This window comes from Paramisgurnus dabryanus, chromosome 13 (genome assembly GCF_030506205.2).
Source record: "Paramisgurnus dabryanus chromosome 13, PD_genome_1.1, whole genome shotgun sequence".
Classification (NCBI taxonomy): Eukaryota; Metazoa; Chordata; class Actinopteri; order Cypriniformes; family Cobitidae; genus Paramisgurnus; species Paramisgurnus dabryanus.
In genome coordinates, this window is record NC_133349.1 from 19836399 (window position 1) to 19851528 (window position 15130).

The following is a 15130-nucleotide window of genomic DNA, read 5'->3' on the forward strand; positions in this document are numbered from 1 at the left end:
AGTTTGAGTTAAGGGTAATTTGGGGTTTCTTTGATTAAAACCAGGATCAGATGATTGTTGATCAAGGACGATCACATCTTACGTTGTGAAATCACAGCAACCCTATAATGAGGGGGGTGGAGCTTGGCCGGGGGGTGGGGCTTAGCTAGGGGACCCCCCCATAAGCTTTGACATAATTCGAACACTGTATGTAACGTTACGTGTATCTAAGAGCAACCTCACAAGCACAATAGAAATATGCAAGGATATTGATAAGGATTTATCAGCCACAGTTTATAATCTGATGCGCGCTTACTGTGTTGTATACGGTACTTTAGTCACGTCGAGTTTAAAGTTTTGTTTCTACTTTACTATACGTATTGTCATTTATGTGTATCATCTTTAGCACCCAGAATCTTTTGTGGCTCAAACATATATGTGTTCGGCTGCTATTTTCACACATTAATGTTTTTATAACATTTCCCCACATGTAATGACGGGGAATGAAGCCATCCAATCATAGCAGTGGGTGTTAACGTCCAGGTCTTCAATGTGGCCCGCCCCTTCAAACGAAGCTTTTCTCCAGAGAGCCACTAATCCATGTTACAAAATAGCCTATTACTTATTGTTTTTGATGTTTTTGAATGTAAAAAACACGCGAACATCATAAGTAGACCTCAGACAACAGTATAAAACAATAAAATCGACAAATTCACTGCCCCTTTAAAAGTATAAAAAGTCTTCATGATTGATATTGAATATGCATTTAAATTAATTTAATTTGTCAATCAGATACTGTATTTTTATATTGTTGGTTAAAGGAAAATGTCTCTTTATGTTGTGTTTCTTAGTGCCTGTGATTGCTGCTGTGATTGCTGCTATTTTTCTCTTTGCTGTTGTCCTTCTTGGGGTGATTTGTATAAAAAGATCAGGTGAGACATCCCACCACTTATGGATCAGAACATCAGTGCTTCAGGTCTTGCACTACTGTAGCCTATACACTCTTAAAAATATAGGTGCTTTAAAGGTTCTTGCAATAATACCATAGAAGAACAATTTTTTGTTCCTCAAATAACTATTTCAAAGATTCTTTAAAGAATGTCTAGGTTATTTATGTAACCCTCATTCCCTAAAGGAAGGCATGTTGTGACCGACAAATTGGGAACGAGCTTCACGGGACCAATCTACTTTGAGAAGCTACTAAAACGCCAATGAACTTGGCATGCAGGTATTTGCATCACTAGGACGTCATGTTGTGGCCGACGGATTGGGAAACCCTACCAAAATGTCACTGCAGCTGACCCTTCCGTTGCCTCTGTAAACCTTTCATCTTGTAACTTAAAGAGGCGGACTCTGGGCTTACTGCAGAGAGGCTGGTTACTACTTGTTTCTAAACCCACATTAGTGAACTAGGAAAACTGGGAAGTGAACCCGTCTGGGTGGAACTAGGAACGCTGCGGAAGCCACCCCCAAAGGAGGTTACCACTGGGTGACGTATGAAACATCCAATAGGTCTTTCACACATGAAAACTCTCTAAGTAATATCACATATTAGAGGGAGAGAGAGACGCAGAGCGGGCTCTGCTAAGGGAAATGTAGAATTTAACTCCACGGAAATACACACATAGGAACCCCGCGTAGCCTAACACAGGTTTATAGAGAAAACATCTAGTGAGAAGGTGACAGCCGATGCTCCACAACATCGGCTGCGGAGGCGGTGGAGGAGTACCAAACTTTTATGTAAGCATTTTGGCACTAAAACTTCGGGAGAGAACCCGAGAGGATACAGGCTCGATACGAACATTATAGAATCTAGTGAACGCATACTGGCTTATCTTGACATCTGGCTTATAATAGCATAGTCTTGACAGATGTTTTATGAATACAGAGATTTAATGCTCAAGTATCTCACTTGTTTGGGTCTTCGGGTCAACTGGGAAAAGAGCAAACTCTGCCCGTGCAAAGGCACAGTGGCCTACACCGTTTAACTATCACACCAGCATGCCATCTTACTTTGACTCCTTGGTCAGACCCATCCTACTCCGGGCTGTTGTGCCTCTGAGACAGGTCTTCAGGCATGTCATTGTATGCACAGATGCCTCCTCCACAGGGTGGGGGGACACATACGATGGGCTTGCAGCCTAAGGGGTTTGGATGGCACCCCAGCTGCACTGGCACATAAATTTCCTTGAGTTGTGGGCTGTATATTGTGAGCGCCAGGTCAGTGGCCACACGGAGGTTTGAAAAGACCGCTGAATCATGACCTCCCTCAGGCAGGTCCCTCAGTGCCTTAGCCTGGTGAACCTGCAGCAACACGCCTTCCTGCAAGCCCTGTTGGCAGATGCTGTCAGTACGGACAACTGCTTGCAGGCCAGTGAGGAAAGAGTTGGCTGGTTTCTCCAGGACGGGATCCCAGCGTAACCCTTAGCGGCTCCGCCAACGAGAGAGGTGAGGGGTTATGGTTGAAATGTCTGGTTCCAGGAGGAAAACAGGGTTTTCCACGACCAAGTCAGCTCATCATGCACCTCGGGAAAGAATGGTATGGGAGGTGAGGTTGAGTCCACACCAAACCGACCACCGCCTGAGCAAGCATGGCCACCATTTTGGGGTTGAACACGGTCTCCACAACCCTACCCAAAGGAGGGAACCATCAGCACTTCAACTGGCTGTGGATCAAGGTGCTGAGAGGCACTGGACAAACCAGGGGACCAATTCAGCACCATAATATGGAGATTGTACTTCCGGAGCTTTGCCAACGCACCTTTAACAGGGCTTGGCAACAAAAGGGGGTGACATTCCCAGAGGTATGAAACCGTCTCGAGACAACAATTGTGGTCATCCCGGGACCCACATATTTGCCACATCCGGAACTGCACGGATTAAATGACATCTGACTGCTGCTGCTGCTTTCTCTACGGTGGGTTAGCGTGGGCACATGCAAATACAGGCATGCAAAGTTCAATGGCATTTTGGTAGCTTTTTGAGGCGTGTTGACAATTCGTTGGTGATGTGATGACATGACGTTGTAGTGACCGTCTGAAAGGAAACCTTTTCTGTCTTCCCTTATTATAATCTGAAGAACCTTTTTCACTGCAAAACACTTTCATAAAACAGTTATTCGGATGTTAAAGGTTCTTTAAAACTATTCAGACAAAATGGCATCACAAAGCACCTTTATTTTTTTAAAGAGTGTAGTTTACTGACCTTAAAAAAGGTTAAACAAGTTGTAATCCACATATACCAACACACACACACACACGTACATACACACGCACACACATACAATCATTTTAGCTTTTTTATCAAAAATACTCCTATTACATGAAGCACATTTAATTTTCAGGTAGAAGACAAACTGATATTCATCTGGTGAGTATAATGAATTAATTTATAAGCTGTCACCATTGTACATTGTAATATATTTCTTCTAGTAGAGGAAACTTCTAGTACTAATAACTGTATCTCATTAGTTATGTTTGGGTCAGTGATGCGCTGGTTAATGGAGAGTTACCCGCGGTTACAAGTCATCCAAAAATGTTTTTAATGATATTCGGGTCACGGTTGGCTGGGTCGTTTGAAATAAAGATGTCAATTAACTATTTAAAAAAATTACTACTTTTAAGAAATGCAGGTCAGGAAGCGGGTCGGGTATATATATATACATATTTTGGCGGTCCAAGTTGCGGGCTGGTTAGTTGAAAACATCGGTCGGGTGCCCGTTGTTTATACATTGACCCGCGCATCACTGGTTTGGGTCAAAAAATCTGATATATATTAAAGATACGGTTTATTCTTGTCTGTTATAGGTCCCAGATAAGGATGACAAAAAAGAAAGCAATGACACAATCATCATTTCTAATATTCCTGTGAGTGAGCAATGTGGTTAATTTCCAATAAACTCAAAGATTAATGAGATTTGTGAAAATTTCCAGTTACTGTGGTCATTTTTGTGTATTGCAACATACTCATGTCTAATATATTTTCACTAAATGTGCCACCCCTGGTTGAAAACCAATATCCTTTCCCGTTTAAAACTATAAAACTTACAAAATTTTTAAAAGTCATTCATTTTCGATCACTGCAGCATCTTGTCATGCAAGGTGTACACACGTTAGATCTAAATGCAGGTTTTATTTAGAGTAATCCACAAACAGGCAAGGGTCAACAACGAGGCAAACACAACAGCAAAGGTAATCCAAAATCGTAGTACAATATCCAGGCACAGGTCAGGGCAGACAGCAAACAATGATAAACGATAAACATGCACAGGTCAAACACAGAGCAATAGGATGACAGAATAACGCTCAGTAGTGCAGACAGTGCTAACAATACTTGCAATGTGATGAATTGTGAGCGTGGTTTAAATAGTCCATATAATTGGCAAACAGGAAACAGGTGATGTGCTGATAAGACTAGTGCAAGGGATGATGGGTAATGGAGTCCTGAGGCAGATGTATAGATGGAACCTCTGCAGGCCAGCAGAGGGAGCCATGATAGCTATCATTACACATCTGTTAAATATAACTAACCTGTCTTATAGCAGTAACTGATGGTCTTTAATACTACTGATAGATCAAAACTAGGCCTTTGTTAGATACTGAAAATCCAAAATTTGAATCCAGTTTACTAGTTCTTGCAAAATGTCTAACTAGATCTCTCTTCATCATAAAAATTACTTTGTTACTTAGTGATAGTAAACTTTGTTGTTAGTTACCACTTATACATTTCTCTGTACTTGTGAAAACAATACCGAAAACAAGATTAAAGATTAATAAAACAGAAATGGGTAAAATAAAATCTATATATAACTTACGTATAAATTGAATAAACAAAATAAAAATAATTACGAATGAAAAATCCCCATAAGGATAAGAAAATAAGAATTAAAGTACAACACAAATGTATGTTTGGACTTTCAAGTCAAAATGCCAGTCATCTCTTAGATCATCTCATAACTTCATTCCTCATATATTTGTTAATGTTTAGGAGCAGAAAGATGATGTGATTTATTCAGAGGTGATCATTTCTGGTAAGCAGCAACAGAAGAAGAACAATGTAAGTACCACCACATTCCTACTCTTAAAGGTGTTTAATCTGCCCTCCATACTTTCATGACATGAGTTAATACACCTTAACATTTTAATGATGTGCAATCTCTTAAATTTGTATCTTAAATTAATTCAGTGCTAACAACCTGTTATACAATCTGTAGGTTAAAACTTGTTTGTCAATTTCTCTAATGCTCATTCAGGTTCATTCTGCTGATAAAGTGACTTATGCTGCCATCAGAGGAGAAGTTGATGTCCAGAAGAACTGCACAGAGCTTTATGCCTCTGTTAACAAAACATCTCACAAATAAATCTCACAAACAGATATAAGTATACAAACAGCAGAATTTACAATATTACAAGCAAATGAAAATGAACCTTTAAACCAATATATATATATATATATATATATATATATATATATATATATATATATAGCGGCTCAGATTTAGTTGATTTAGCTGTGAGACATTTGTACTAATCATTGAATTTTAATAATGCTCATAATCTCAAATTTTAGTGATAATATTTTGATGATGACAAAATCAAATGTGGCTCTATGAATTTATTTTTGTTTGTATGTAGAATGTGACACTGAACGCTCCTTGTGGTTTTTATGTAAATGTTATGTTGTGTCAGTCCATATCATAACTATTTAACCAAACTGACTCTTTCCTAACTACTTCTAGTTTGAGATATTTCTGAACAGCTCTGTATTAGTCACAATTGTTTTTCCTTATATCGCTGTGAAGCAAGAGAGTTTGTTTTTAATTATTGATTTACTAATTTTTATATATTCAGTTTATATTATTTTTTATTACATATTCATTCAAGTTTACTTATTTCTCATTCTTCATTATTTTCCATCATTGTTGTTCAAAGTTATGTCTTATATAAGGATTTGTCTGAATATTAAGTTTTCATGTGATGCGACAATGTTGTTAAACAGTTAATTTCCACTATCTTTGCTTGGTATAATAACACCTGCTGAATAGGTTTCGTATGAAGTCAGACTGAGCAATTAAACTTTTATTATTTTATAACTCTGCTCATTTTATTTTGTTATAACTGTTATGTGGGTGGTACAAGATTGGACAGAACCCAAATGCAGACAGCAGTATCTCAACGAAAGACTTTTATTATATAACAAAAACAGAAAACAAAACCCACGAGGGAGCAAAACAACATAAACAGGATGACTTAATGAACACTAAACTAGACAAGACACAAGACTACACTATAACACTAAACAGGATGACACTTAACTATAAACTTGACTAGACACTAAATATACTATAAACTAGACTTCACTCGACTCGACAGAATACTCACAGGTAAGGCAACAAACGAACAAGCACAGAGTAACAAACTCAAGGACCTTAAATAGGGGAGAACTAATGAGGACAACAGGTGACATGGGTTCAACAATAAAGAGGATGACAAGGGAGCGGGGTAAAAGTGACAAGCCACAGGGAACACGTGGTCTAGTAAAACCAATACTAAGACCACGTGATCCCACACAAAACATGGGTCTGTCATGATCCTGCCACAAGAGTAGATTAAACAAAGGACAAGATGGCAGAATCATGACAGAACCCCCCCTCCTTTAGGAGCGGCTTCCAGACGCTCCCCAGGGGAACACTAGACACAGGACATGACAGACTGGCAGACAGACAAAAACCATGAGAACATGACAAGTATACACAGGGGCAGACAAGAAAAAATTACAAGAGGGTTGGGGTGACATAATAAAAACAACAAACAAGGGAGGGGGGGCGGAGGCATAACAGAGTTCACAAAAGGAGAAGGTGGGGACGGAGACTGAAGCCCAGAGGGTAAAGTTGAGGGTTTGGGGTGAGGAGTCCGGGCAGGCTCTGTGGGGTTCTTGGAGGAAGCAGGCTTGGTGGGGTTCTTGTATAAGATGTGTTCATGTTTCACGTGTAAAAAAACGTGGTATTTTTCATACAATTTACTTATCTCTATAGCACTGCGTTCACTGTCCTAAAAACGTGCTGATGTCTTCCTCGTTCTATAAAGTCCCTTCTTCAGAAATACGTATCGAGTTTTGATTGTGTAGTTTGTTTGGTGTGTTGTGATTCCATAGCAGCTTAGCTTAGAACAGTGGTGCTTGTGTACAGTGCATTTTCATATACAATTATACCTAGTAGTGCTGTTGGTTAGTTGTCTTATTATTTTTTAGGTTTAATTACACAGAATTCATGATAAATGAATGTATTTTATAAAATGTCATAAAACTGGGGCACCCCTGGCACCATCTCGCGGCCCCCCTGGGGGCCCCGGCCCCCAGTTTGAAAACCACTGGCTTAGCAGACAAAGCTGGTGACTGACGTATTCCTGTGGGCGGAGTTTAGTCAAAAAAACTGTTCTACTGCCGTCATTAAAGCAGGAAGTAAAGGGGTGTAGGCCAAACCGGCCGTTCGCTGTATGCTTTGAAAGGCAAATTCTGTTAAAGAAAATATATCGCCTGGCACTGAACTTTGAGCTTTATCATTTTACAGGCAACATTGTAGCAACATTACACACTAACTAAAGTTTAAAAATAGGATCAGAAAGAACGTGACCTTTAAGTTTGTAGACTAAAGACTATGATTTTTAAAAAACACTTTGGAAAAGAGTCGGGCCGAGTACCAAAACACACTTGTAGCCAACAAGGAGTGAGGGGCATGTCTACTAACCGACATCGTTACCTGGGTTGCGTTTGCGTGGGGCGGGTCTATCAAAAGAAGGTCCAGATTCTATTGGGGTAGGTGCGTGTTTGTTTAGGTCATTTCAAATATTAACATTGGCTTTCAGAGATCATGCACCCCGCCTTTAATGGCAATTACTGAGCTAAGATTAATGTTAAGTTATCTCATCTCAAGCATTAACTTGTACTAATACATACAGTGGCAAGAAAAAGTATGTTAACCCCTAGGAATAAACTGGGGTGCGTTTCCCAAAAGCATCGTTAACCAACGAACATCGTAAGTTCCATCGTTACTAACATCGTTCAATGATTTGGTGTTTCCCGAAACCATCGTTCAAACGAACATTCGCAAACTGCATCGCTAACTTGTGTCGTTGGAACGACAGCTCTTGACCTGTCGTTAGAAGCATCGTTCCTTGTTATTATCATATGTAGACTTACGTTGATCATGCTTTTAAACAAAATAAGCAAAAAACATGTAGTACAGTCTATATCCATCATTCGAAATATATTACAAGTTTATTTTACGTCTTTAAATTTGTAAAAAGAATGAAAGCGCTGCATTTGAAAACTGCGCATGTGCGCAGACCTACGAGCTTTAAGACCCTGGGGAATCCCTGGGAGGAGTGATGTAAGAGGGAACTTGGGTGTGAATTAAATATCTTGAAAAAAACAATAGATAACTAAAACACGATAACAAAATCAGTCTTCCTTTGCAATATATGTTATTTACAGCAATAATCTGACATTAAATCGATTTGCACAGATTAATTAGTACTTCACGTCCAACGTGACATCATCAACTTTGTTGTTAAACCAACATTGTTCAAACGACGAATGTGCGACAAAGTTACTATGCTTTCGGGAAACAGTCGTGACAAGGTAGTTCGTTTTCGTACTATTGTCATTCAGCAACGAGTTACGTCGTTGTTTGGGAAACGCATCCCTGGTTTTCTACCGTGATTTGCCATAAAATGTGATCTGATCCTTATCTAGGTCACAACAATGACAAACATAATGTGTACAAGCTGACAACACACTAAAAAATTCTATCTTTTTGAAAACACCCATTAAACATTAACAGTGCTGGAGAAAAAAATGTAAGTGAAGGAGTGAACACTTGGATTTAATACTTGAACCTCATTTGGCAGTAATTACTTCAAGTAAGGACAAAACCGGTTCAACTCAGACACATTTGTAGGATGTCTGGTGTAAACCTCTCTCTTGAGGTCATTCCACAGTGTGAGATGGGCTTTGACTAGGCCACTCCAAATGCAGTAGCAGTTTTAACATAAAGTGGCATGGCATCTTACGCACAGAAGCCAGTGGCACGTGCCACTACGTTTTGTGGCACTTCCGGTTTCAATTGGCTCGTACCAGTGGCTCGTCGAGTGGCACTTCCGGTGTCCAGTGGCTCATGCCACTCCGTTTAGTGGCTCGTCGAGTGGCACTTCCGGTGTCCAGTGGCTCATGTCACTGTTTAGTGGTGGCTCGTCGAGTGGCACTTCCGATGTCCAGTGGCTCATACCATTCCGTTTGTGGCTTGTCTACTGACACATGTCAGTAAAACTTAGGTCTGTTGGATTGAGGCATATGTGGCACTGATATTCACCGATCGATCATTACAGAACCGAGAGTAACTTACGCGTGCTGCTGCTATGTTCATTCAATTGTGACACAATGATTTTGTGTGTCCTTTTTGACTGTCTGGTGTTTCCGGTAACCAAATGTTTGAAATGCATCGAGAGCTAAAAAGGACATTTTGATGATCGTATGATCATAATTCAAAAATTAAGTATTAAAAATGTAAATATTTAAAATGGGAAGGCAAATATTTTATATATTTAATAAAGCACAACATTTGTCTGAGCTATATTGTATATTGTATAATAGTTTTAAATATAAATTTTCTAATTGTATTATTTGTGAAAATGTAGTCTGTGAGTGCCATGTTTTTATTTGTAAACAGTGCCAATGTGTTGTATTTAATAAAAAGTGTCATTTATAAGAATCTCGCAGAATATTATAATATTTTTTTTCTGCAAAGTACCGCATTTACACACATGCACGCCAAAACAGTAGGTGTCAGTCTAACCATGTTTATGTTTAAAAACAATGTCCTATTACATATTTTACAACTTGATATTTTTTTTTTTTACAACTTGATATTTACACGATGTTGACAGTGCAGATACGTCACGTGCCCTTCAAAATTACATTTTATATAGTCTATATAGATTGTTGTCTATAAGAAATAAGGGTTTGAACAAATTATTATTTCACAACATTTATGAGATGGTAATTATTTTAAATAAATTGTTGGATTATTTCAAAGCAAAACAGATTTACAAAGCACTTAGCAATACACTTTACAAACGATTAAATCAAACACAGTTTTTTCCTTTATTTTATGCATTTCATTGGATCTAAATGTTGCCGACAGTATGCTTTAAGGAGGAGTCAGTTTTTTCTTCGATCTCGTCTTTCATTTAAAGGGTATCTAGTAGACTCAATTAAATTAGGCATACTACTTTAAAAAAAAGATTTAAAAAAACTGATTAAATATTAAGAAAAGGCACAATGTTCACACGACCATGGCTCAGACAAATACTGTGCTTTATTAAATGAAAACACTTTGCATATTATGCATTTCCATTTTAAATATTGTGATCATACAATTCCTTTATGAATGAGCGTCAATATGATATATTTATCTCTCGACTCAATTTACGCATTCGGTTACCTGAAACATCAGAGTCAGAAAGGACACACAAAATCATTGTGTCACAATTAAATGAACATAGCAGCAGCACGCGTAAGTTACGCTCGAATCTGTAATGATCGATCGGTGACTATCAGTGCCACATGCCTCAATCAAACAGACCTAAGTTTTACTGACATGTGTCAGTGTACAAGCAACCAAACGGAGTGGTATGAGCCACTGGCCATCGGAAGTGCCACTCGACGAGCCACTAAAAAGTGGCATGAGCCACTGGACACCGGAAGTGCCACTCGACGAGCCACTGGTACGAGCCAATGGAAACCGGAAGTGCCACTAAACATAGTGGCACGTGCCAGTGGCTTCTGTGCGTAAGATGCCATGCCACTTAATGTTAAAACCCCTTCTCTCCAAATGGCACATTTTGTTTTTCTTAAGCCAGTCTGTGGTGGATATACTTCAGTGCTTAAGGTCATTGTCCTGCTGCATGAACCAACTTCTACTGAGCTCCAACTGGTGGACAGCCACCCTGACATTATCCTGGAGGATATTTTGTTAAACTTTGGAATTCATTTTCCCCTCGAATGCAAGTGGTACAGGTCCTGAGGCATCAAAGCATGCCCAAATCATGATGTTCCCTCCACCATACTTTTGGGATGATGCTTATTATTGGTAAGCTGTGCCCGTTTTGCGGTCATAGTATTTTTTCTTTTTTCAATTCAACTTTTGTTTCATCAGTCCATAAATCATTTTCCCAGTAGCACTGGGGAAAGACAAGGTGATCTTTTGCTAAATTCAGGCTCACAGTAATGTTTTTCGAGAGAGCAGCAGCTTCCTCCGTGGTGTTCTACTAAGACACCATGCCTGCTCAAAGACTTACGTATGGTACACTCATGAACAGCGATGTTAGCAAGTTCCAATGATGCCTTCAAATCTTTGACTGTCATTCGGAGTTGTTTCTTTACCTCATTGATGGGTTGCTTCTTTACCTCATTGATTCTTCGTTGCGCTCTTGGGGTCATTTTGACTGAGCGCCCACTTCTTGGTAGATTAGCAACAGTTCCAAAACGTCTCCATTTGTAGTTGGTTGACTAACTGTAGACTGGTGAATTTCTAAAATCATTGAAATAACTTTGTAACCCTTTTCAGCTTTATTTAAAGCAACAATTTTTGATCGTAGCTCTTCTGAAAGCTCATTTTGGCTCACATAAGCGTGTTCTTCTTGTGCAGAGCAGACTCCAAAAGATCTGAGGGGTTTTTATCAGTCAAAGTACCTTTAGTCCACAACTGCAGGTGTGCTGAAACCTGACTCAAATATCTTTTTTTATTTCTTTAATTTAAAGGTTCACATATTTTTTCCACAAGCTCTTTGACCTTTTTTGGTTGTTTTCAATAAAGACATGAAAGATCAGAATGTTTTTTTGTGTAATTATTTTTAGACACATTATGTTTGTCAATACCCTTAACTTCATGATGAAGATCAGATCATATTTTATGACAAATCTATTCAGAAAACTGAAATTGCAAAAGGTTCATATACTTTTTCTTGCCATTGTATATGATCCTGAAAAAGTTCATAAAGTACACATTTATTAAGTTTATTTACTTCAACTTATACTTGTTTCGTCTTGTGTGTTTTCATTAGGCATGAATACATCTATAGTCAACAAAGACCTGAAATTGTCAATTAGAAAACACAGCCACCTGCAGTTGGAAGGCCAAGAGTACTTTGCCAGACATATGAAGTTTCACAATGGATATAAAGACAATTATGTGGAGAATATTCAAACTGGTCAGGTGTACTGAGAAGTTGACACGGGAACTGAACCAGGGTGGGAACATGGGCTTATAGATATTATCTGAAAGATAAGAATGCTTCTTTCCTAAGGATATTGTTGTCATATAAAAGTTATGAGAAATTATCTCTTTTGGTAAAAGATAACAGTCTGTATGCTGTCAATGAAATTGTGCTTGTTTAACATTATTCCAGTTAACGACTAACTTCTTGTTATGACAACATACACTGTTAATTTAAAATAAGACGTAAGTGTGCCAACAGCAGTTGGCCCGCCATCTACTGGCTAAAAAAAATATTGGCCCGCGGCCAAAGTTACTTGCCGACCCCTGACATACAGTATGTCGTGATGTATCAACATGGAGGAATGTAGTACATCCAAAATCATTCATACAATCCAGTTTTATAATATATAGCCTACCTACTGTTTTAACGGTTGATGCATACATCATCTAATTCAGTACCTACTGTCACAGTATGCGATTTCAAAAATTGCACTGTACGCGGACCCTTATGTAAACTTAAATGATAATAATGTATGTTACAGTAGAGGAAAAATCTGGAATCAGCAGCATATGTCAAATACTTCAGTGAGAGAGTGAGTTACATTATTGTTGGCCTGATGTTTGCTGGATGTTTTGATCATCCCTCTGAATCTGATTTCTAACAAAAGTGCAATTATTTTCGCTTTTTTTGAAGAAACCTATCTATATTTGAGAGGTGAGAAACAGAACAAAAGAAGATAGGATAAAAAAATTTCTGGAAGGCATTACACTTTTATGAAAATCATAAAAAATGTGTGCTGGCTGGCAACGTTTTTAAAAAACGCTGGCAGGGAAAGAGAGTTAATCCTCTATTCAATGAAAAGAGGCAGAGTTTAAGGGAAAGCAGCATCCTTTATAAAGAAAGAGCAAAAAACATAAAAAGGTGACATTGCCAAAGTCTTGCCAACTTTTTGAACAAAGTCTCAGTGAGGGCTGAACATCTGTAAAAATATTTTTCTTCCCTGAAGTATGATTAAGTGATGCCCAGGGCCGCATTAACACTGTAAGGGGCCCCTGGGCTTTACCCTTTTGTGGGGCCCTTCATCCACCAGAATTACAGCCTACATTCACACAATCTTTATAATAACCCTGCTGAAAAAAACAGCATCAAACCAGCATGGACCAGCATGGGAATTATGCTGGTCTATGCTGGTTTAGCTGGTGGTCACCAGCATACCAGCACCAAAACACAACATATGCCGGTCTTGCTGGTATGACCAGCATGGGATGCTGGTGCTAATGCTGGTTTGGTGCTGGTATAGCTGGTGCTAATGCTGGTTTGGTCCTTGTTTAGCTGGTGCTAATGCTGGTGCTAATGCTGGTTTAGCTGGTGTTCACTAGCAAACCAGCACCAAAACACAACATATGCTGGTCTTGCTGGTATGCTGTTTTTTTAGCAGGGCACTAAGTGCAAGTTGTCAGGCTTTTATTTTGCTGGAATAAATGCAATAACAAAATATTAAAACCATATCAGAATGCCCACAATATACACAAATATCACTGCATAACATATGCACATAGTCCTAGCTAGGGGTGACCCGAATAGTCTAAGATTGGATGCTTTGACAGGAGAAGCCTGATTCGACTACTGCACAGTCGAATCGTCGCAGATGTGTTATAAAATGAGGATCATTTAAATTTGGCTGTATAAGGGTGCACATTATCTGATTTCACATATAACAGGTTTCTCCCAATATAAAAAATATACAGCCTATTATGATAATACTAAGTAAATAATATGTGAAAAAGTAGCTTTAAATAAATATTTTTAATGCAGTTCTAAACGTAGGTTCGGGAGGAGCCTAAACATTCAGGCCTGTCAATCATCATCATCATGGGCGTATATAAGGCAGCCTTCAGGCCTTCCTGTCCAGCTGCTCTCTTTTCCGGATTTTGGCCCCGCCCGTTTCCGGAATCACGTCTACACAACGAGCTCCAGCTCCTACTAACTTGGGAAATATATTTTTAAATTCCAATGCAGCAGCTTTTTTAGTACCCGCTCTCACTACCGCTGTAGTTGATGTCAGGGGCTGTGCTCAATATTTTTGCATTTCGGATGTTCTTTTACACGACAACCGCATGCTCGATTGCAAACGTTGTTTGACAACGGCGACGTGACATCATGCGCTTCTGTTAATTCCGTCTACGCATGCGCGATCGACCAAAACAACAATGGCGGCCCACAGGACTGTGTTGCACTTGTTTTCGCGTTTATTAATCCATTTTCCATCAAAGCTAACAATTATCGGAGCTTTATAATCCAGAGTTAATCGTAGTGAAACCTACCTTATTGTCAATTCAATCAAACTGCTCATTTTTTCGTTCTTCTCGATAGTTTATTTTTTTCTCAGAGCTCTGTAGAAGAATTCGCTACACGCTCCCGCGTTCTTCCATCCAAGGCAACACCGCATTCCACTGGCCCCGCATGCATACATGATATGACAGTCTCCGCGGACGGGCAAGGATCCCACGCAATGGTCTACAACGAGCCTCCGCTTTTCGCGCACACGTCTCAGGCGAAAGGCATGACGCGCTAACTGTTGCACTTTTCTTTGAACCGACAGCATTGAGCAATTGAGTTAAAAAAAACCAACACAAAGCTAAGGATAGAAATAGTCGTCTGTCGGAACAACCCTATTGTTGTAACACAAAAACTTGACACATATAAGAACATGAACAAAATAACAATCTCATAAATATGTCTTTATTAAACTTTCATTTCATTTACGTTTTTACTTTTCAAGCAATGCAGAAATCGGATTGTAGTTATTTCCATATCCAGGGTACATTCTTTATAAATATAAGATAGCCTATCTCTTGTTTTAAATGGCAAGTTTC

At 39.0% G+C, this 15130-nt stretch overlaps 1 protein-coding gene and 1 long non-coding RNA gene across 2 annotated transcripts in view; both read left to right on the forward strand.

Moving 5' to 3' along the window:
- Positions 1 to 1194, forward strand: part of LOC135727442 (uncharacterized) — a 29272-nt gene extending 28078 nt beyond the window's left edge. Inside the window, exons 4-5 of the mRNA XM_073811709.1 lie at positions 831 to 911; positions 1115 to 1194. Of these exons, the coding sequence (XP_073667810.1) occupies positions 831 to 911; positions 1115 to 1194 (161 nt within the window). The remainder of the gene's footprint in view (positions 1 to 830; positions 912 to 1114) is intronic.
- Positions 1195 to 3806: 2612 nt separating this feature from the next.
- On the forward strand, positions 3807 to 5370 carry LOC141279978 (uncharacterized). Its single transcript, XR_012334783.1, has 3 exons — positions 3807 to 3845; positions 4966 to 5034; positions 5231 to 5370. It is a non-coding gene; the product is annotated as an uncharacterized lncRNA (long non-coding RNA).
- Positions 5371 to 15130: the final 9760 nt, after the last annotated feature.